This window comes from Sander vitreus, chromosome 3, assembly GCF_031162955.1.
Source record: "Sander vitreus isolate 19-12246 chromosome 3, sanVit1, whole genome shotgun sequence".
NCBI classification, from domain to species: domain Eukaryota; kingdom Metazoa; phylum Chordata; class Actinopteri; order Perciformes; family Percidae; genus Sander; species Sander vitreus.
The window spans coordinates 6771095-6796054 of NC_135857.1; the positions used below are offsets into that span (position 1 = coordinate 6771095).

Genomic DNA, 24960 nt, shown 5'->3' on the forward strand with positions numbered 1-24960 from the left:
GATGCAGAGGGCCGTGACAAAGCGACTGGAGGCAGTCCCACAACACTTTTTTTCAGTATTTCAAGTACAGCTCGTTTAAGAAATACATTGTGTTTGTGTGTGTGTGTGTGTGTGTGTGCATTGTTTTCAGCCATCAATGTGTCTGCTGATACTGTATGTATTTCTGTTGATTCTAAATTTTCCCTGTGTGATATGAAAATGATTAGTTAAGCCTAGTGAACCATTATATTACCCTGTACTACTGACATGAGTGTTAGTTTTGAAGCTTATCCTGAAACTGTGTGTAGTAATGCTAAGAATATTCTACCATTAGTTCAAGCCCAAACCGGTTAGCTTCTCTACTGAGATACTAATAAAGCAACCACATTATATTGGCCAGTCTAAGACCTTTTTTGGTCTCTATGGTAGTTTTATTCTGCTTTCCCTTCACTTTAAACCAAAATATATTAGTCCAATTTTGACATGTGTATCATTTTGATTACCACAAGGCACATTTGTTGCACCAGGTCTATAAAGCTAAGTGAGCCTGATGAAGCTTTGTGTGAGGTGAAAGGCTCCATCTCCACCCCTTAATCGATATAAATGAGTGTTCTTAGCTGAAGCGGATCATGCTTTTGTGGAAATATGACCAAGTTTCCCCTCCTCCCCCTCTTTTCTATTTCTTGCCTCCTCTTTCTCTCCTCTTGCCATTATTCTCTCTACCCATTTGTCTCCTCCGCAGGTTTTGGCTTTGTGACATTTGAAATTGAGGATGTGGTGGAGAAAGTCTGCGAGATCCATTTTCATGAAATCAATAATAAAATGGTGAGTGGTGCATTTCAGAATGGCTGACACAGATCTGGATTAATATTTGATTTCCCTTAGTGTAACAGTGAAAGTGATGGTGGAAACTGATGCTGGACCAGCTACGATGGAAACTGGTGTGCACACACTTACACATTTGGACCTGCATACACACACCAGTGAGATGCTAAAGGGATAAGAGAAGTGGAGGTCGGCTGTCTGTTCTGTGCAACTGATCACTAACCATGAAATTGTGTGTATGATCCCGAAGCACATACAAGGGCAGAACAACCTGGCCTAACCTCTGCCCCAATGTCCACTTTCCATGCCAGGATGCTCTGCAAATTAGACTGGAATGGCTGGCCATGACTGAAGGTTTGTCATTGTAAGAGGAAAAAAAGATCACAGTGAACATGGGGGCCCAACAAAAGGTAGCAGGTTAGTGTTTGGTTAGTTCATCTTCTTCCAACCTTCAGCTCAAATGCTCAAAGTATTATCCAGTGTTTTTGTTTGTTTTTCATTTTTTGAATGTTTTCAGCCCAGAACGTTGAAAGAAAAGAAATAGCAGTTGCATATCACATTATACCATTATGTCACATTATGTTGAATATCTTCCATTTGTAAAATCCATCTAGTTGACCCTCACCAAAACAAGAAACGCAATTACGTGATCACTCCTTTTCAGTTTTCCATTTTCTCCTAGCAATAGGACCCAGACACACGACGTTAGAAACAAGACCTTAGAAACATCAGTTTAACAAAATAAGCTTAACTAATGTTCCACTAACTAGCTCTTGAAGCTGTCATGGAGTTGGTATGGAGGAGGATGGTGAGCTGCTGTTCATAGACACACAGGAGCATTAAGAACAATGGGTACAGCAAACCCACCAACAAAAACCAATATCTGAATTTTAGAAAACAATCATCTCTTACAACATTAAAAATCAGTGGGGAGGACCCTCCTACACTGAGCACAACAATTTGTTACTCAGAAGGAGGACAGAGAGAGGGAGGTGCAGAAGGTCTGGCTGACACTCGGGAGGCCAATTTGGTACAAGGACTTGATTATGAGAACTCCACCCTAACCTAGAAGCAGAGATGGGGACTCGAGTCTGAGACTCGAACTCGAGTCGCACTTAAGTCGCACAAACAGCTGACTTCAGACTTGACTCGGACTCGACCCAAAAGACTTCAGACTTGACTTGCGACTCAACCTATAAGACTTAAGACTCGAGCTTCGAGACTCGTCAACAACATGTTTTCATGCAATTATTGCTTTTTAAATCAATCAATCAACGATGTATTCATGTATTTCTATTTTCTTTTATTGGCGCATATACGTTGGGGAAACGTATGACGAGCCTCATGTCCCCTGCCCTTTGCCATAATGTGCAATGTAACGCATGCGTTATGCCTTATATGCTCGCACTCACATAAAAAAAAAAAATATTCACATGGTGACACCAAGTCCTCCCAAATAGGTCAGTCACTCACACGCTAATGTGAAAGAGACGTTACATTTAGCATATATCGTCACAGGTAACAAGCTAACCATCGCAAAGTGTTGTGCTAATGCTGTTATGTGGGCAGCTGTTCTCTCCCCATTCTGTGTCCCTTTCCTCCCTTGTTTTGTCCCCACTTTGTCGGTGGTGTCTGTATGTGTGTGTGTCCACTGTGTTTGTGGTGTCTGCCGGTGTGTATGGCAGACTCGCCTGAAAGTAGGTCAAGGGGCGTGGAAGATCTACCACTCCGTACAGCTGCAGGCGCTTCCACTGATTCTTACCTGCGCATCTAATTCCACTATCAGCCTGGCAGTATTTATTCCTGGGCATGGCTGTCCATCGGTGCCAGATCGTTGCACCTACCAGTGAGGTAACTAGGCTCCCAAGTTGCAGTTAGCTAACTCGTTTGTTTTGTCTCCTTGTTATTATCTCTTGCTCCTGCTAATGTGCTTTATTTGTGCTCTGCTCAGACCCACACCACTCAACCTGCTGCCATGGCATTCCGTGTCTCCAGCTCTTTCACCTCCAGTTTTCCACCACGTCGTTTGGATTCCTGCAAAAGAAACGTCCGGATATTCCTCTGCCTGCCCGCCTCAGTCCCCCTCCAGTCCGGAGCCGACCTACTTAGTATTTTCATTTTTTCGTTACTTGATGAACTGAACTTTCATTAAAATCACTTTTGTTTATCTACACTCTGAGTCCGTGGTTGTTTTCTCTGTGTGCTGGGTTTGAACCATAGCCTAACAGAACGATCTGGCCATGAACCCAACAGAGAAACAACATGAGGTGAACGAGGAAAGTTTCCAGCGAGCTATCCAGGCTCAAGGAGCTTTGCTGGGACAACATGAACAATTGATTCGGACGTTATTGGAAAACAACCACCAACTGCTTAATCAGGTGACTCAGCTAACCGCTGAAGTTTCAAAGTTGTCTGTCGTCAGTTCTCCATCTCTCTCTGATCCCCAGTTTGTCGCACCCCAATTGGTTACCTCGGACATGGCGCAGGCTTCGCTCCATCGAGAACCCCCTGTCACGTCGCCAGAGCCGTTCTATGGAGAGTTGGACATGTGCCGGGGGTTTTTGCTACAGTGTGAGTTGATTCATTGGCAGAGACCACTGTCTTTTTCTACTGACTCATTAAAGGTACATTATGTTCTGGGGTTGCTGAGAGGGAGAGCTCTGGTGTGGGCTGAGGCTGTGTGCTCAAACCAAACTTTGACTGGACTAACTTTTGCTGATTTTTTTTTTTTTTCTGCCAAATTGAAGACTGTTCAAAAGGTTATTTAATCTGAAGCAGTGCTCTAACAGTGTGGCGGAGTACTCAATTGAGTTTTGGACATTGGCAGCAGATTCCAAGTGGAATGAAGAGGCACTTCAAGGGGCATTCCTAAACGGTTTGAATGAATCAATTAAGGATGAACTGGCTACCCGTGATGAGCCAGCTGACTTACATTCTCTCGTTTCCCTGTCCATTAAGCTTGACAACAGGTTGCGGGAACAGCGTCGGGAGAGAGGCGGTCGGCCACACCTCGGAGGACGAGTTTCCCAGCCTTCAACCTCCCAAGCCTCACCTCCCCGGACTTGGCTGCCTCCTGTTCCAGGCCACATCCCCAGGACAGGGGAAGAACCAATGCAAGTGGGTCGAACTCGGCTACCTCCTACAGTGCGGCAACAATGCCTCCAGGCGGGTGAGTGCCTATACTGTGGGGACGCCACACACATTCTGGCAACATGCCCTAAGAGATCAAAAGACAAGGCTCGCTTGTAAAGGTGGGTCTACTTGCGAGCCCTGAATTGGATCCTGAACCCACCATTCCCCGGTTACAAGTTCCAGTTACTTTACGTTTCCAGAATCAGTTCCTGCCACTCTCAGCTTTCATAGATTCAGGTGCAGAGGACAACTTCACCAGTTGGTTACACAAGCTGAAATCCCCGTTGAGCCACTACCAACCCCCTTTCGTGTCACAGCCCTTGATGGGCGCCTCCTTGCGGAGATAACTCATCAAACCACCCCTGTTTCCTTAGTGATTTCTGGCAACCACTGTGAAAGCATTCAGTTAAGAGTCATGTCCGACTCAGCTACCCCCATAATCCTTGGCTACCCCTGGCTGGCTTTTCACAACCCACAAATTGACTGGACTCATCACACCATTCTCAGTTGGAGCACTCACTGCCATTCGGATTGTCTTAGGTCAGCTGTTCCACCCACTAAAAATAACCCAACTCATCCCATTGCTCCTCCCAATCTGTCATCTGTCCCAAGGTATACCATGACCTAGCTGAGGTCTTCAGTAAGGACAAGGCGCTGTCTCTACCACCTCATAGACCCTATGATTGCCCCATAGAATTGCTTCCTGGTGCTCCCTTGCCCTCTATCCGTTTATACAATCTGTCCCGACCTGAAAGAGGCTATGGAGCAGTATATTGTGGATTCTCTGGCATAATCTGTCCCTCGTCGTCTCCTTTGGGTGCTGGATTCTTCTTCGTAGAAAAGGGACGAGTCTTTACGTCCCTGTATCAACTTCCGGGGTTTAAACAACATCGCCGTTAAAAACCAGTATCCCCTTCCACTCATCAATTCAGCCTTTGAAGCCCTGCATGGCGCCACAGTATTCTCCAAGCTCGACCTCAGGAACGCCTATCACCTCGTCAGAATCCGAAAGGGAGATGAGTGGAAAACCACATTCAACACTCCACTGGGACATTTTGAGTACTTAGTCATGCCTTTTGGGCTCTCTAACACCCCTGCCGTTTTCCAAGCCATGGTGAACGATGTTCTTAGGGATTTTTTTGAAACGTTTTGTCTTACCTTGATGATATTCTTGTTTTTTCCAAGTCCCCCGAGGAGCATGAGTCACACGTTCGTCAAGTCCTTCAACGACTCTTGGACAATAAGCTGTACGTCAAAGCAGAAAAATGTGAGTTCCACAAACTGTCAACATCATTCCTTGGTTTTATCTTTGAGAGCGGGCAGGTGAAGGCGGACCCCGAGAAGATCCGGGCAGTTACGGAGTGGCCCACTCCCACCAACCATAAGCAACTTCAACGGTTTTTGGGCTTTGCAAATTTTTACGGTAGGTTCATTAAGAGTTTTAGCAAAGTGGTGGCACCTTTAACTAGACTCGCGTCCCCTAAAGTCCCTTTCCTGTGGTCCCCTGAAGCAGAGCAGGCGGTTGGAGTGTTGAAGGAACTGTTTTCTACCTCCCCCGTGTTGATGCATCCCAATACCTCACTGCAGTTTATTGTGGAGGTGGACGTGTCAGACTCAGGTGTGGGAGCAGTCCTCTCCCAGCGCTCCCCCACTGACCAAAAGCGTCACCCTCATGCTTTTTTGTCATAGAAAGAAACTACGACGTTGGTCAAACTTGCCCTAGAAGAATGGCGGCGCTGGATGGAGCTGAACAGCCGTTCTTGTATGTATGCCAAACTTGGCATACATCCAATCCACAAAGAGACTCAACTCTCGCCAAGCCAGATGGGCCCTATTCTTTAGTAGGTTTAACTTTATTTTAACATACAGACCGGGGTCAAGAAATATTAAACCTGATGCTCTGTCCTGCCAGTTTGCTGACCTCTCGGAGACCGGGGAGCCTGAGGCAATCCTACCTTCTTCGTGCGTTGTGGCGGCTGTACAGTGGCAAATCGAGTCCCTAGTGAAGGCTGCACTTGCCACAGACCCTGGACCGGGTAATGGACCTCCCAACCTACTCTTTGTTCCTGAGATGGTCCGGTCTCAGGTGTTACAGTGGATCCACACTTCCCGCTTTGCGTGTCACTCTGGGATGAGACGCACGTTGACATTGCTAAAGAGACATTTTTGGTGGCCATTAGTGGAGGCAGATGTCTGGGCTTTTGTGGCGGCCTGTTCAACCTGTGCTCGGGGAAAAGCCTCCCATCAGTCCCCTTCTGGGCTGTTGCTACCCCTCCCAGTTCCCAGCCGTCCCTGGTCCCACATAGCTCTGGATTTTGTCACCGGCCTACCCAAGTCTGAAGGTAATGATACTATACTTACCATCGTGGACAGATTCTATATAGCATTACCAAAATTACCATCTGCCAGTGAGACAGCGGACCTCTTAGTCCAATAAATATTCCGTCCCCATGGAATACCTGTGGACATTATGTCTGATAGAGGCCCACAGTTTACTTCTCGAGTGTGGAAAGTTTTTTTTTGTACTGCATTGGGTGCTTCTGTAAGTCTGTCCTCAGGGTTTCATTCCCAGACCAACGGGCAGACGGAAAGAGCCAATCAAGACCTCGAAGCGACCCTTCGTTGTGTGGCAGCTCAGCATCCAACCTCCTGGGCCAAACATCTTCCTTGGATAGAGTATGCCCACAACTCCCTGACCACCTCTGCCACCGGCCTTTCACCTTTTGAGGCAGCCTTGGGTTATCAACCCCCTTTGTTTCAAGCTCAGGAGAAGGAATTGGCTATTCCATTGGTTCAGGAGAACCTTCGCTGCTGCCAGAAGGTGTGGCACGACGCTCGGGAAGCCTTGCATCGGACCGCCGACAGGAACAAGAGGACATCGGATCGGTGCAGGACTCCTGCACCCGTGTTTCATCCTGGCCAGGAGGTGTGGCTGTCGTCGAAGAACATCCCTCTTCGGACCGAGTCACGCAAGATGTCGCCTCGGTATTTAGGTCCGTTTGTGGTGGAGTCCATTATTAACCCCTCTGCAGTTAGTTTGAAGTTGCCATGAAGGTTCTCCCAACTTCTCACGTTTCTCAACTTACACCAGTGTCCTCCAGCCCTTTGTGTCTGCTGGCGGATCCCCCTCCTCCTGTTCGGCTTATTGATGACCATCTGGCCTACACGTTCCGTAGGCTCCTGGACTCTCGGAGGCAGGGTAGGGGCCTCCAATACCTAGTCGACTGGGAAGGTTATGGACCAGAGGAGAGGACTTTGATTCCTAAACGTTTCGTTTTGGATCCACAGCTGATTACGGATTTCCATCTTGACCACCCGGACAAGCCTGGTGGGTCGCCAGGAGGCGACCGTTGGGGGGAGTACTGTTATGTGGGCAGCTGGTCTCTCCCCATTCTGTGTCCCTTTCCTCCCTTGTTTTGTCCCCACTTTGTCGGTTGTGTGTGTCCACTTTGTTTGTGGTGTCTGCCAGTGTGTATGGCAGACTCGCCTGAAAGTAGGTCAAGGGGCGTGGCTGGAAGATCTACCTCTCCGTTCAGCTGCGGCCACTTCCACTGATTCTTACCTGCGCAGCTGCATCTAATTCCACTATCAACCTGGCAGTATTTATTCCTGGGCATGGCTCTCCTCCTCTGAGTCGGATATCCCTCGCACTGGACTCAGTTTCACTGAGCGTACTAACACTTAGAAAATGAATGGCATTAAATCAAAAGAGTTCAAACTGCTTGTGTGTAATTTGGACTTACACTGAGATGCATGTTCTGTAACTGGTGTGGCGCTTTTTTGGAGTGAAAGACGTTACATTTAGCTATATCACCACAGGTAACAAGCTAACCATTGCAAAGTGTTGTGCTAATGCTGGGAACAGGCACATTGTATCTTTATAGTTGTATCCATATGATGTGACAGACTTGGGTTCATATTTCACCAGGTCCAAGGGCTAGAGGGATGTTAAATAGACCCCATAAAGTTATCCCACAACTGATTTTGATACTGTATGGATGGTAGCTACAGGACATGTTTTGAATTCATAAGATTTAACAATAGTGTTAGGGACAGATCAGATGACCAGAGACTTGAGACTTGACTTGGACTCGCGGCAAAAGACTTGAGACTTGACTTGAACTTGCCCCTCAAAGACTTGAGACTGGACTTGGACTTCCAAAAAATGACTTGTGAACCTGCCTAGAAGTACTTTAGCAATTTAGTAGGGTACTTCTATAAAGTTGGGGGCCAACAAGAGATAGATTTAAAAAAGCATGGCCAAATCAGCAGAAGTCAAGATACCCTGACTTTGGTCTCTTGTATGAGTCAAGCTTCAAAAATGTTTTCAGGGTTCTAAAGTCTCAAGCCTAACTTGACTTTTGAAAGCTCTCTCCAGACCCACAGAAGACAATATACAGTCTGAGAGTAGAGAGTGAATCTGAGTCTGAGAGTGAATTTGTTGGTGCTTTTCAAGACACCCAAAGACACATAACAAACATTAATAAAAACATTAATAATGAATTTATCAATAGTAAAATCAAGGTGACTAGTTAAAAACATTTAAGTCAATCAAATCAAGATGGACATGGTGGAAGTTATGTTTGGTAAGCTAATGTAAACAGACTTAACTTTTACTGTGTTAACTTGGTGGAGTGTCCCTTTAAAGTTGTTGTCCGTAAGATTTGAGTTAGGTTGTTTCTAGCGGCAGCTTTGGCAGTATGATGTAATTGCAGGTGCGCCTCTGGGACTTCCAACTGAGGTGTCGACTGAATGACATCAGCGCGATGCCATCACATGCTCCAGTCCACTCAGATAGCAGTTTATTCTAAGATGAGCTAAGAGCTACATCCATGAAGATGTGAGCCGTGTGGGGACACGCACAACGGTGGAGATGATAGAGGCCATTTAGCCGTGCAGCGGCGGGCATTTAACTAATGACACAAACACCCTACTAGCCACTGTGGCAGAATGTGAAATAAGCTTAGCTTAGGAAGGAGGCCGAGGAAGAGCGGGCAGCACCGCTTTATTCGCAGAGTATGGCGCTCACATTGCTAACATTATTAGCTGACACAACATGGCTAACAGTGCTAACATCTGAACCAACCTGAACATCAAAAAGTGCAGAGAAGAAAAACTCTTGAGTCCATACAAAATGTACACCCTTTATTGATAAAATAACAAGGCCGTTGTTGGTGGTGCTGCCTTCTCCTGAAGGTAACGTTACAGCATGGGCCAGCCCGAAGCCAGAGGTAATTTTAGTGAGTGAGCAGTAAGCAGCAGGGATGGCAAATGACGGTGATCCCCAAAGCTCTCCGCGGGGTAGCGGAGCAGCCGAACCCGCTGGCGGCGCCGTGACTGCTGCTGCTACTGGCGGAGATGAGAGCCTTTATAACCTGGCTGTCATTTCCCGAATGGTGGTCCCGAAAAGCGACTCCATGGAGAGAGGGTGGTTCATTACATGGAGGACAGGCCGGATATTCGTTTTTTGTTTATTTTCCTTTGGACTCGAAGTTGAATGGTCTTCTTTCTCTGTCTGCTGGACTGACATTGTGAGTCAGCCTTAATGAAATGCAGGCACCCGGCCCGATTAACGTACCACTTCTTTGCATCTTTCCTTGTCGGAAGTTTTCCAATTTCCGATAAAACGCAGCATAACCGGCACTGTCAAGCTCCACCTGGGCAAATGGGGATAGACCAACCCCTGCTAACTGACGTAAAAAGCAGGACTAACTGTGCAAACACATTTGAAGTTAGGGTGGGAAAGTTGCCACAGACACTCAAAATGTGTTTATTCTCAAAACCCCATACTTTTAGCTTACATCTACCTGCCATCAATGCACGTAGTGTTACTGAAATTAAAGTCCAATATGGGACAGAATCTGAAGATAAATATTGGTTTCTTGTAGTAATAAAGCAAGCATTTTTTTCTCTTAAGGAAACCACAATGTTCTACGTCAAGCACAGACATCAACCATCATGTCTGTGCTTTGTGACCATGGCTATATCCTGTACTCTCATTCTGCTCATTCCATTAATACAACTTGATGCCCTAACTCTTGATACCTCTCTGATTTCCAGTATATTTGCATATGGTCTCATCCCATTGGATGAATTGAAACTTTGAAGTGTGTATGTTTTAAGAGATGTCATTGTTTCTTTGCATGTGTGTGTGACTGGCTGTGTTTTATCTCTGTTCTTATTCCTGTATTCAGGTCTCTCTTGCAAAGAGACCTTGACCTCAATGAGATTACCTAATTATATGAAGATAGTAATAATATAAAAATGACAATAATACTGTTATTCTTCAGTATTTTATGTGTATATGTAATATGTGTGTCTTACCTGTAATTTAGCTTATGTCTAATCTTTTTAATATTGCCTTTCTGATATATCAGTTGATACTACTAATGTTTTGGTATTGTAAATACAGTAACATACACAGTAAAGCATTATTTTGAGCTCTCACCAAGGGACTGAGCAGGGGAAAGGTCAATGAGGACGTGGTTTGATGATGCTAGCCTTATTGTCTGCCTGCAGTACCCTGCTGTGCTTCTGCCACCAAGAGGTTTGGAGTTGCACCCATAGACTGTATATTAATGGACAGCACATGTGTGACATCACCCATTGGTTTGTGGAGATCTGCTATCCGTCAACGAGTTTGCCGTTACGGGCGCAGCCATCCTGGTTGCGGATGTGACGATTTTAGACGAGAGGGAGGAGGGAGGGAGGAGCTGCTTACACTTTACGTTACATTACACACTTTCACTGGCAATCACATCATAGCCACGCCCTAAAACACCCCCTGCTTTATCGCCGATTTTAAAATCAACGAGACCATAATTAAAAAAATGAACATCATTCTGTGTTGCAGAATACTTAAAACTAGCAACTGAAACCATAAACTCATTATGAAAATGTTTACTGAGGTAATAAATCAAGTGTGAAGTGGGTCACTTTCTCATAGACTTCTACAGAAACCGACCTCCTTTTGCAACCGCATGTGTTGCCCCCTGCTGGAATTCAAATAGAATGCAGGTTTTAGGCACTTCTGCATTTGCAGCACTTCGCCGAACCGGCTGTGTTGTCTATTAATATTAACAGTCTATGGTTGCATCCTGCCAAGTGGCACAGGCCCATCCACCACTCTCCTTCGTCCCTCAGGGCCAGGAGTGGGTACTGCCAATCTGAAGCCCACACTGAGAGACATATAATGTTGGCTGGCTGAGGTTGCCTAAGGTATAAACAGCTCCTCTTAGCAATGACTCAATTGCATTAAGTTAGACCACACAGCAGCTGTGGCTCAAGTGGTAGAGCAGTAATCTACCAATTGGAAGGTCGGTGGTTCGCCCTGCAGTACCATGTCGAAGTGTCCTTGGGCAAGACATTTAACCCCAAATTGCTCCCAATGCTGTGCTATTGCTGGTGTGTGAATGTTTATCTGATGATCAGGTGGCACCTATATGGCAACCTTGGCCACCAGTGTATGCATGTGTGTGTGAATGGTGAATGGTGAATTGTGCCTGTATTATGTAATTGAGTGGTCGTTAAGACTAGAAAAGCGCTATAAATGCAAAGTCCGTTTACCTTTACAGCTGTACTCTGTTGGCTCAGGTCTGAAAGTATCAACACTGACTGTAGTTAATTTAAAATCAAGAGCCAATGGTCCATTTATAATGACGAACCTCCCGTCATGGTCAGCATCTTCATTCCCATTAACAAGTGGGCACCAGGCTTCTGCTGTGACCTCCCAGGATGCCCTCCCTGCAGCACTTCCCTGTATCCACTTAATTGATTAATACTTCCAACCTTACTCTCATTCACTACTAACATTCTGTTGTATTCAGTTAAACAAGAACTTTAAAGGATGAAGTGGCCTTTGGCACATTGTGTTTTTCTATCTCAGACTTATTGATTGAGGCATAATGATGATGTCGGCAAAGCCATTGAAACAAAGGCTCTCTGACCTTAAGCAAATGGCCTTGGTGCAACCCAGAACAAATTAGCATTTCTGATATCCCCCCTGATAAAGGCAGTAACAGTGATGTAGGGGGGAACAGTGCAGACAGTGTGTGTGTGTGTGTGTGTGTGTGTGTGTGTGTGTGTGTGTGTGTGACGTGGGAGAGAGAGAGAGAGAGAGAGAGAGAGAGAGAGAGAGAGAGAGAGAGAGAGCAGCACTGCTTTAATTTCAGAGTGAGGCAATGAGAGAGTGATGAGACCAGATAACAGGGACATTACACAAAACATTTCCCCCCTATTAAGTCATGAGAGCAGAGTTTTGGTCCTGATGGACCGCAGCCTCCTGCCAGAGGGCAGGGGTTCAAACAGTTTGTGTCCGGGGTGAGAGGGATCGGCTACAATCTTTCCTGCCCGTCTCAGCATTCTGGTGGTGTACAGGTCCTGGAGAGACGGCTTTCAGCCATGGTATGCTGCAGTCTGCCTTTGTCCTTAGCAGTGGCAGCAGTGTACCAGATGGTGATGGAGCAGGTGAGGATGGACTCAATGATGGCAGTGTAGAAGTGCACCATCATTGTCTTTGACAGGTTGAACTTCTTCAGCTGTCACAGGAAGTGCATCCTCTGCTTGGCTTTTTAAGATGAGCGGTCCTTCCTAAAGTCCACAACTATCTCTACACTTGTTGTACTTTACTTTTTGTGTCTGCTAAATGAGTGTAACATAATGTCATAGCACAGCCATTCTGAAAGAAAAGAACAGAGTTCAAGTGATTCTGACTGTGAAATCTCAAATTATTTTGAATTCTTTGTATTTTACATTGTCATCACCTAAGCTTAAGTTAAGAAAGGGGCTTACAAGCCAGTGTCAACAGGGACATGCTGGCTCTGCTCTGCTGATGGCAGCTTTTCCTGAAAGCACTTGTAGGACATGACAGATGAACAAAAAACTTAAACTGTATCTTTGCCAGCAGGGTCTCAAACCAAAGTTGAAATTAAACATATATTTATTTTTCTGTTTTCTGTTGTCATTATTGTCTTTGTTGTCCATGCTCCACAGGTAGAATGCAAAAAGGCTCAGCCTAAGGAAGTGATGTTTCCTCCAGGGACACGAGGTCGGGCCAGGGGCCTACCATACACTATGGATGCCTTCATGCTGGGTATGGGCATGCTAAGTAAGTACATTGTGTGCGTGCGTGTGTGTTTAATGACAATGCTTGGTCTCGCTTCCTCCACCGCGGCGCTGCATAGTCCACACAGCATTCCGGGATGGGAGAAAAACATGCTCTGGTTTATTGGCATTTCTTTAAACCAATCACAATTGTCTTGGGCAGTGCAAGGCACCAGGAAAAGCTGCAGTGCCGCTGCAAAATAGCCTCGGGAAGGAACTTGTTTTGGTGGACCATGTGTACGTTTAAAAGTTGTTTTAGTCGTGCAACAGATAACTCAGATTGGACAAATAGTCTAGCTAGCTGTCTGGATTTACCCTGCAGAGATCTGAGAAAAGGTTAACCATATTCCTCGTGAATCGACCAGAATTTAAAATGCCAACACAAAGGAAGCCCAAGGCAACGGATATCTTGCCTAAATGAGTGAAACGTCAAGGATATAGACTCATGGCAATGCAAATATTAGCACACACAACACCACCATTTTCTCTGACGTTGAAATGTACTTTTTTGTTTGGTATTTTCTTTCCAAGCAGCAACATACACAGTGGAAAAGGTGGAAGGATACGAAAAAAGAAACTTTATTTGTTGTTACAAATAAAGTAGTGAAATTCTTCATTTAACCATCCTGAGTAGTAGGAACAGTGGACAATTATACATACAGCATTCGGGGAGCAACTTGGAGTTCTGTATCTTGCTCAAGGACACTTTGACATGTGGCCGGAAGAGCCTGGGATCAAACCGCCAAACTTGTGATTGAGGGGCGACCACTCTACATCTGAGCTACAAGCCACAATCCACCCCTATGTGCAAACATTCAAATAAAGCAATGAAAAGTATCAGACTTATAGATTTCCCTGAGAGCAGACCATAAATAGAACCTGGCCTGTTTCTGAAGAAACATCACTTAGCTCAGTGGTTCCCAAACTTAAATATTATTTTTAGTGCCCCCTAGTTTGGGAACCACTGATTTAGCTGATCATTTGGTGATTTCGTCCACAAGAAACACTAAATGCATAGATGCAATATGTGTGTATGGAATAATTTTGAATGAGGAATGTCAAACACTTAAATATTGGAGTTATACAAATTAAAGCTGCAATCAGCATTGGACAGGTCCACGCGCCTCCGCGCACGTTGGGTTTACTGACGGACACCACTCCTTGCGACCATGCATTTGCGCGGCACTCAGACACTGCAAATCATCACAAATGAAAAGGGAACTCCCTGCTGAGTTCAATGACAACTCACACAAAACTCTACGTCCTACAGTTCACTAGCTGAGAAAGGGGGCGTGGCCAAAGCATAGGGGTCAGGGAAACCTTTACCAATAAAAAAGGAAGTCTCTGCTGAGTTCATTGATAACTCACATAAGACTCTACCTTAAATGGGTCACCATTTATGGAAGGGGCGTGGCTTAAGCATAGGGGCGGGCCAAACCATCACCAATGAATAAGGAACTCTCTGCTGAGTTTAATGACACCTCACACAAGACTCTACCTGAAACGGTTCAAATGTTATACAAGGGGCGTGGCCGGAATATAAGTATAGGGGACGGCTCAGTATTACATGTAGACCACACATTATAAGTTTCATGTAAATCGAATGATGTTTGTCATATAAGGCTGATTTCCTGTTGCCAGCGGGGGGCGCTATGACCAAAAGTCAATATTGGCCTGTATATGTCCTCAGGCCTGGACTCGTGTTGATTGTGGGGAATTTCAAGGAGATATGACAATGTACACTGTCGTTACAGCCACTTTCTTGTTCATCGCTAAACACTCAAAATGGCCGCCACGCCACGCCCACACCGTTTGACGAAAAGTTTTTCTTTTAATATCTTTTCATCTTTAAGGGGTTGAGATGGTACAGACCAAATTTGAAGTCCATCGGATGAAATCTCTAGGAGGAGTTTGTTAAAGTATAGCACCTTGACTTTTAGGCTTACTTCCTGTTGTTAAAGTACGACATGTGGAAATGGCCAAAATCGCACTAATTTCGAACTTTGAATTCAAAATGGCGGCATTCCTGTTGGGTTCAGGGTATGGCTCTAATGACGTTTTTTATACGTCTTGACATGCTACATATGCGTACTATGTTTCGTGAGTCTACGATAAACGCACTGCAGGGGCTCAATTTTTTAGGTTTTGTAGGGGGCGCTAGCAAGCCATTTTTGTGCGCCTATTCCCGAAACCCTTAAAATACGTACATTTTCACCAGAATTGATGCGCCCGCCCAATTTTGGTGAGTTTTTGAATATGTTAAGCCCCTCAAAAAGCCAATTCATTTGCAGAAAATAATAATAATAATAATAATTAAAGCTGCATGCAGCGATGGACGGGCCCTCGCTCCTTTGCACGCGTCAGGGTTACCGGCGGTCGCCGCTCCTTGTGCCTGTGCATTTGCGCGGCACTCGGACACCGTAAATCGTCACCAATGAAAAGGGAACTCCCTGCTGAGTTCAATGATACCTCACACAAGACTCTACGTCATACAGTTCATTAGATGTGAAAGGGGGCGTGGCCAAAGCATACCTCACATAAGACTCTACCTTAAACAGGTCAGTTATGAAAGGGGCGTGGCTTAAGCATAGGGGGGCGGGACAAAACATCAGCAATCAAAAACAAACTCTCTGCTGAGTTTAACGATACCTCACACAAGACTACTACCGTTCATTAGCTGTGAAAAGGGGAGTGGCTAAATTATAGCGGGAGGGTCAAACCATCAGCAATTAAAAAGGAAATCTCTTCTAAATTCAATGATACCTCAAACAAGACTCTACCTTAGATGGATCAGCATTTATGAAAGGGGGCGTGGCTTAAACATAGGGGGCGGGTCAAACCATCACCAACGAAGAAGGAAGTCTCTGCTGAGTTCAATGATACCTCACACAAGGGTCAACCTTAAACGGTTCAAATGTTATGAAAGGGGGCGTGACCTGAGTAACTGAGCGTGGTTATATTATAGGTGCCGGCTCAGTATCACATGTAGACCACACATTCTAAGTTTCATTTAAATCGGATGATGTTTGTCATATAAGACAGATTTCCTGTTGCCAGCGGGGGCCGCTATGGCCAAAAGTCAATTTTGGCCTGTATATGTCCTCAGGCCTGGACTGTTGTTGATTGTGTGAAAATTCAAGCAGATGTGACAATGTACACTGTAGTTACAGCCACTTTATCGTTCATTGCTAAACACTCAAAATGGCCGCCATGCCACGCCCACACCGTTTGACGAAAAGTTTTTCTTTTAATAACTTTTCATCTTTAAGGTGTTGGGATGGTACAGACCAAGTTTGAAGTCCACCGGATGAAATCTCTAGGAGGAGTTCGTTAAAGTATAGCACATTGACTTTTAGGCCTACTTCCTGTTGCCACTAGGGGGCGCTATGACTTTGAGTCAATTTTGTTGGGTAAATGTTCTCAGAGTTACAGTCTCATGAATCATGAAAAGTTTCGAGCAAGTTGGACGATGTACAGTCAAGATACAGTCAAGTTCAGTCACTGTTTCGGTGGCGAAATGCACAAAATGGCCGCCCCGCCACGGCCATGCCCTATGACGAAAAGTTTTTCTTTTAATAACTTTTCATCTTTAACATCTTAAGATGACACAGACCGAATTTGAAGTTGATCGGATGAAATCTCTAGGAGGAGTTTGTTAAAGTACGACGTGGAAATGGCCAAAATCACACTAATTTCGAACTTTCAATTCAAAATGGCAGACATCCTGTTGGGTTTAGGGTATGGCTATAATGAACTTTTTTTTACGTCTTGATATGCTACATATGTGTAACAGTGAGTCCACGATAAACGCACCGCAGGGGCTCAGTTTTTTTTTTTTTGTAGGGGGCGCTAGCGAGCCATTTTTGTGCGCCTATTCCCGAAACCCTTAAAATACATACATTTTCACCAGACTTGATGTGACCACCAATTTGGTGAGTCTTTGAATATGTTAAGCCCCTCAAAAATCCAATTCACTTATAATTCCTTCAGTTCCAATAGGGCCTTTGCCGCTGTTGGTGCTCAGGCCCTAATAATAGTAATTCCGTCAGTTCCAATAGGGCCTTCGTAGCTGTCGGCGCTCGGGCCCTAATAATTCATTCAGTTTCAATAACTAGTGTGTTTCAAGCATACCCCACTCTTTAGGTTCCTCTCCCCAAGTCAGCCTCACCCTTCAAATTTACATTCACAATCGCACAACCTGACCACATAGTTAGGGCCCGAGCGCCGACAGCGGCGAAGGCCCTATTGAAACTGAAGGAATTATTATTATTACACCAAAGTAATTGGCTTTTTGAGGAGCTTAACATATTCAAAAAACATACCAAAATTGGCGGTTGCATGAAGTCTGGTGAAAATGTACGTATTTTAGGGGTTTCGGGAATAGGCGCACAAAAATGGCTCGCTAGCGCCCCCTACAAAGTTACAGAAATTGAGCCCCTGCAGTGTGTTTAACGTACTGTAACATTGTCAAGATGTACAAATAACGTCATTGGAGCCATATCTAAACCCAACAGGAAGTCCGCCATTTTGATTTCAAAGTTCGAAATGCAATTTTGGCCATTTCCACGTCGTACTTTAACAAACTCCTCCTAGAGATTTCATCCGATCAACTTCAAATTTGTTAAGACATTAAAGATTTTCGTCATAGGGCGTGGCCGTGGCCATTTTGTGCGTTTCGCCATCAAAACAGGAAGTGGGTGTAACTTCAGGGTACATTGTCCAATTGGTTCGAAACTTTTCATGATTCATAAGACTCAAACTCTGAGGACATTTATTGGACAAAATTGACTCAAAGTCATAGCGCCCCCTAGTGGCAACAGGAAGTAGACCAAAAAGTCAAGGTGCTATACTTTAACGAACTCCTCCTAGAGATTTCATCCCATGGACTTCAAATTTGGTCTGTACCGTCTCAACACCTTAAAGATGAAAAATTATTAAAAGAAAATCTTTTCGTCAGATGGTGTGGGCGTGGCGTGGCGGACATTTTGAGCATTTAGCGATGAATGATAAAGTGGCTGTAACTACAGTGTACGTTGTCACATCTGCTTGAAATTTCCCACAATCAACGAGAGTCCAGGCCTGAGGACATATACAGGCCAATATTGACTTTTGGTCATAGCGCCCCACACTGGCAACAGGAAGTAAGCCTTATATGGCAAACATCATCCGATTCACATGAAACTTATAATGTGTGGTCTACATCTGATACTGAGCCGCCCCTTATACTTTAATCACGCCCACTTACACAGGCCACGCCCCCTTTCATACCATTTGAACCATTTAAAGTAGAGTCTTGTGTGTGAGGTATCAATATACTCAGCAGAGACTTCCTTATTTATTGGTGATGGTTTGGCCCGCCCCCTATGCTTAAGCCACGCCCCCTTTCATAACTGGTGACCCGTTTAAGGTAGTGTTATGTGAGGTATCAATGAACTCAGCAGAGACTTCCTTATTTATTGGTCATGGTTTGCCCGAGCCCTATGCTTTGGCCACGCCCCCTGTGACAGTTAATGAACTATATGATGTAGAGTCTTGTATGAGGTATCGTTGAACTCAGCAGGGAGTTCCCTTTTCATTGGTGACGATTCGCGGTGTCCGAGTGACCACCGGTAACCCCGACGCACGCAGAGGAGCGAGGGCCCGTCCATCGCTGCTTGCAGCTTTATTATTATTTTCCCGGCAAATGAATTGCCTTTTTGAGGGGCTTACCATATTCAAAAACTCACCAAACTTGGCTGTTGCATCAAGTCTGGTGGACATTTACGTATTTGGTTTCGGGAATAGCCGTGCAGAAATGTCTCGCTAGCGCCCCCTAAAGAATATGTATATGTATCATGTCAAGACGCACAGAAAATGTCATTGCAGCCATACCCTAAACCCAACAGGAAGTCCGCCATTTTGAATTGAATGTTCGAAATTAGTGCGATTTTGGCCATTTCCACATCTCGTACTTTAACGAACTCCTCTTAGAGATTTCATCCGATCAACTTCAAATTTGGTCTCTGCCATCTTAAGACCTTAAAGATGAAAAGTTATTAAAAGAAAAAGTTTTCGTCATAGGGCGTGGCCATTTACATTATTTTTTTATGATTTGTTTAAGTTCATGAGCTTTTCTAAACATTCATATATTGGCTTCTCTTCAGGTTATCCTAACATTGTAGCTACATACGGCAGAGGCTACACTGGTTTTGCACCAAGCTATGGCTACCAGTTCACAGGTAAGTTCACTTTTAAATAGTTTGATTCCTTTTTTCAGACACACACACACACACACACAGCAATCCCCCTTTCTCTCCCAATTTGATTTGATTTGATAAGGTGACACCGAGCTATTATTTCCCCATTCACTATCTGTAAATAGTTTTTAAATGGGAAATGCCAGAGCTACTGACAGAGAGTTATCAGCAATCCACGCCTGATTTCATGCTTCATTTGGCAGAGTGGGAGGTGGGCTGGTGTGCCATTTCCCTGTCAACATGTGACCATACATTTTTCTGATGTGATACAGTGTTGCTACTGCTTTGAAAATAAAACACTATTATACTTTCTATTAATATTATTTTATTATTGTGTAATTATTTTAATTGAACATATATTTTATTAATAATCACATATGTTCATACAAGTAAATATTTGCTGCTCTCTATTGCCGACTGATTTAAAGAGCCCCTATTAGTCTTTTTTGGATTTTTCCCGTCAAACAAATGGAGCTTTCTCTCCCACAGAAAGCATTTTTCCTTACATGCCTGAAATGCCTCGCTCAGTGATGTCACTGATTGAGAATGCCGGCCCAGTTTTTCATATGTGCTGCCCATAGGTGCAGCCTGAGCAAGCACAGCCCGCCCGGAAGCTTGTTTGAATTTGGTTGACCAATCACATCAGAGTGGGCCAGCTTACCAATAAGAGCAGACTGAGCTTTTTGGGAAGGGGAGCCAAGAGCTCAGACAGAGCGTTTCAGGCAGAAGCGTTGAAGGTGGACATAAGCTGCATTCTGGCAAATTCAAGACAAAGTTGAGTGTGTCTCTCTGCTCCACAATATGAGAGTGCAAAGAGCCCCTGGGTACCTTGAATGCTTCTGGCCAAATGTGATTATATCAGCCTGTTTCTGCTACTTTCCAGCCATTTAGCCTGGTCTATAGTTAAGGAACTGTGCCAGACAGGGACTGCATACCCTTAGCCTATGCAGATGGAAACCAGTTCAGGCAACGCAGAGCAAAAAGCTTCTTGTCGGCTGAGATCAGCATGTGGCCCACCTGACTGTACCATCGCTCAAGTTACCCTGGATGGTAACCCCCCGGACTTTGATTGTGTCACAGACTTCCAGTATGTTCTGGTCAATGGAAAGAGTCGGCAAGACTGGTGTTTGTCTCGCTCTACTGAAATGCCTTACATTTCCTTGGGTTGAGTTTAATTCTGTGTTACAGATGTCATAATACTACGACACATTTTACAGCTCACTCTGACATCTCCACAATCAGCAGGTATAGTAGAATTACAGCACCCGTATAGGAAGTGCATGCAAACTCCACAGAGACATGCCATCGTTGGTCCGTTTGGGTTCAAACCTAAGACCCTCTTGCTTCTTGTGCAAACTTGCCAAAGAGCTCCCTGTAGCCAGGATCTTAGTAGAATCTTCTCCATGTTTCGACCGCATTAATTAGAAATCTGACAAAGCCAGAGGAAACAGGATTAAAATATGTCGGCCTCAGGACTGTGCTGCCTTCAAGGCCACAGACCACAGCGCACCAGGGAACACAGCAGGCTGCTGTCATTCTTTACACACACACACACACACACACACACACACACACACACACACACACACACACACACACACACACACACACACACAGCTGATGGCCCACTAGGGTTGGCCAAGACAGCTTGTCAAATCTCTGCCTCTTCCAACTGTGATATCTCTGACTGCCCTTGCTCATCAGCAGTGGTTGCTACATGTGTTACTGATGGCATGTAGCTGTAATCACAACCATAATGCATAGTGTATTTGTCTCTCTATAATGACAATTATGTTCTGCCATCAGTGGGTCTGCCTTGGCAGCACAATACACTTGCATTATCCGTTCCTGCATCATTTAATCTTGGAGCCTTTATAAGGACGCTGTTAAGAATGAGTTGATTGCTTTAGAGTCACATTTTCAGGTTTTGCTCTTAATCTCGTGGCTCCTCCCGTGAAATGATTTTGCCTTTTTTCCCCGTTATTTGCCTGTGATTTCCTGATTGCACCAGAACGACCTTGGTGCTCGGACATGAAAGGTGAAAAGCCTTTTTTCTCACCCCTCGTGGTGTTGAGGGATTTAGAGTAGTTGGCTCACAGTAGAGGGTAAAATTTGACTGTTGAGAAAGCGAGGAGCTCATCTGTGTGTGTGTGTGTGTGTGTGTGTGTGTGTGTGTGTGTGTGTGTGTGTGTGTGAAGGCTGTCTGTTCATTCTGCCTCCGCCACTTCTATACTACCAGCTGTTTCTGGCTCCATTTAAAATTGTTTTATTACAGCATCTTTATATTCAGTCGGATTCAAAGTCAATTTCTTCCATTGCCTTGTCCTGTTTTCAGCCTTGTTCTGTAGCCCATTTAGTGCTTCCTTAAATGTAGCTTGTGATGTGTATGGGAGACGCAGCGCTGATGGTAAATGGCAACAGTAATGATTTCACTTCACGCTCCCGTGTTGGTATTGCTTTGGTATATTTGCTATAGACATGTCATTTTAAACGCGTTTCCATGGGTTTTATTACTGATTTTTGTTTGTGTGTTGGTGTCTATATGCTGCATTGTGAGATACTTATGTGCACTGGCAGACACGCATTGTGACAAACACAAGAATAATTCCAAGTGCAGCTTCAAGGCTTTGTAGTGACTGGAAAATATAGTCGTGACAGTATGTGGTGCTGAAGTGATGCTAGTTGCATTTGGATTACTTGTCCATCAGACGCAGCGTCAGCCGACTCAGCCCCGAATGTTTTGGGTGTAGCCCCGAATGTATTTTGAAAAGTTGACTGACAAATATGAAACCAGACAATAGCCTATGTGAACCCCTGAAATCATAAGTTGCCTTATTTCATTGCGCTTTGGCTTTGCACATACTGCATACAGCCTGTTAAAATAGACATAGGTCTTAAAAATAATCCACCATATAGAATAAGTTTCTTTGCTGTCGGTAGCCTATGGGCTACTTCGTTTCTTCCTCTCTGTTGAATATGCAGCACATATGGTTCAGACTCAAACACACGGAGCTCTGAAGCAGACCTGTGCGTCGCTTAGTGTCCACTCTCGCTGTAAAACTAGAGATGAGCAGTGCGCCTTCCATGGTCTGTGCAGCTTCAGGTTGCGCTCTGCTGTGGAGATACTGCGGCAGATGTGTCGTCTCCGACGTAGAGCAGCGTACAGCCACTTCCCTAAACTTTAGCTTATTCAGAGACCAGAGTCTCAAACGGGGCTCTGTGTCTGTCAGAAGGTCTGAGATCTACCATATCAGCAGAGCAATCACGTAATGCACAGCAGACTATGGGGCAGGTAGATCATTTTCTTAAATATAGTGACTTTATTCTTGTAATAGCCTATAATAACTTTATTTTTCTCAAAATATCACGACTCCTCCAAATCTCAGAGAACACATATATTTTGATTGTGCACAAAGTTTTGAACATGAGCAGAAATCTTGCTCAAATACATCTGAAATATTACAGTACAGGGGTTTATTAATTCGCTAAAATAAATTCATGTATCATTGAGGTGAATAATTATCATATGCACATTTAAGGAGGTTATTTCCTCAACAAAAGATGCAAAAGAGGAGGGAAGAGTAAATGATGCCTATAGGCTACACGTGTGCTGACTCAGATATAATTAGAAAAGCCGATCTACAGGAGAATAAATAGATGAAACAATTAACAAGCTGTTTTGCATTGCATTCAGTTTATTTAAATGGGGCTAAATGGGCTAAGCCCCAAATCTACTCAAGTCCTATAAATGCCCCTGTTGTCCATTCCTGTGGTGGGACATCAGCCAGAGGAATGGCATCTTTCACAGCCCTCTCTGGCTACTTTCCCGTCCTTTGCCCATTTTATACAAACCAATTGTCTCTTTGTATTGGAAGAGACAGTGGGTGTTGCCCTTTTCTTTGTGTTATAAAGAATGTCTTGTCCCATTGTGAGGCAAGCCTGAGACTCACATTTCTCTTGATCTTTCAAGTTGGAGCCATTCATTATCATCGAGATAAGATACTTTAGGCTTTTTTTTAATATGTTATATTTCTAATAATCTTCGCAGCTTTTGCCAGGATGAGAGCGTCTTCATCAAAATCTCTCTTCCTCAGAGCTTCCCTTAGCATATTTATCATGCCCTCCTCGAAAACAAGAACTGTATTCCTTCCATCAAATTGTTCTTGTGCATCTGGAAAGCGTTGAAGCAAATTATTTTTCAATTTGGTTTTGTTGACTTGCTTCCTGACACCCAGTTCCTGAAGTCGATTTACATACAAAGAGTGGAGCTCAGATAGCATAAAGAGAAGGACTCCAGAATCAACAAATTTTTCAACGTAGTCATGAAGTTCAATGAAAGCGCAAGACTCATTCATTTTTTCATCTATGTTTTCTGGACATTGGTCGCTCTTACTAGCGAGTCCACGGTAGCGATTTCTCAGCTTTATAAGGCATGGTAAATGGTATTTTGCCTCAATTGCAATTAAATCTCCTCCAATTATCCTTGTCATAAGCCTTGTGTCCTTAAGTTCAGTGATCATGGTTCGGATATTCCTGTCAGTATCAAATGTTGATACTTCATGGACAGCACCTTGATCTATGGCATCCTCACAGAAGAAGCACTTTCGAACATCCAGTCATTGGCGTTTCATTGGCTTTCCCCCTTCAGATTCAACAGCATTCTGCACGTTCTTCTTTGTCGCTTTCATAAGCTTTGAATTGTTAAACTTTAGGTGGCAAGGTTTGTGCCAAGAAGCAGAATGTGAAGCAAAATTGCTAGCAGTTTCATCATTCCCCAAATAGAGTTTGGTTGGAAGATTGTCACTCGCCCTGAATTGCTCAACATTAGCAAGAAATTATCTATAGGCATCAGATTTATCACCACTTGTCCCAGGTGTTTGCAAGGGACATATCAGGGGTTCAGAGGTATCTTTCTGGCAAATAATACATAGAGCCCAGTTCAGCTCCATGTTGAAGTCTCAGAAACTAATGTTATGTAAGCATAAAAGAACAAACGAATCAAGACATTCTGACCTGCAACACGTTTACAATAGGAAACCAAAATAAATGAAAGTACATCTAGCTACTGTTAAAATATAGGTCCGCAACCCAAGGCCAGATGTATAGGTGCCTTATCGCCAGCTGCACTTTGTCAACTTCTCTTCAAGTTCTCTTCAAAGTATGAAAAAGTCCCAGAACGAGGTCTCAGAAAATTCACGCAGAGTCAGAATCAGATGTGAAAAAGAAGTTTTAATGTGCACGAAAGATAACACAGAAAAACCACGAGCAAGTACTGGTAAGCTTAATCTCTTAACATTTAAGCATTTTTGCTGCCTTTTTTCATAATTCCACCTATATTATATAGGGCTTTTTGAGTTTTCAAAAAGGATCCAGAAAGTGTTACAGGAACACCAAAATAGTTCACTTGTCCAGCAAATTAAACTATTTATTAAAATACAAACGTTTGACGTGTCCTGTTAGCGCCAGGTCGCAGTTTAAGAAAAGAACAATTAGAAGAGTTCTATTGCTTGTTTTTATCTCTCAGGTCACATGGGCAGGGTAGATCCTGAATCGGATCTGCTACAATGGTCGAAGTAGTTAGGTTTAGGCATAGGGAGTGAGGATTGGTTAGGTATAGAGAAGAATACCAGGGTAAGCCAATCAGAGACAGAATAAGGCAGAATAAGGCGGGCCATGAGGCACGTCC

The 24960-nt window shown here is 44.2% G+C and overlaps 1 protein-coding gene across 1 annotated transcript in view; it reads left to right on the plus strand.

Annotated features, from left to right (window-relative positions):
- Window positions 1-24960, plus strand: part of LOC144513768 (RNA-binding protein Musashi homolog 2-like) — a 375361-nt gene that overhangs the window by 295516 nt on the left and 54885 nt on the right. The window contains exons 9-10 of the mRNA XM_078244953.1: window positions 12928-13042; window positions 19182-19256. Coding sequence (XP_078101079.1) covers window positions 12928-13042; window positions 19182-19256 — 190 coding nt within the window. The remainder of the gene's footprint in view (window positions 1-12927; window positions 13043-19181; window positions 19257-24960) is intronic.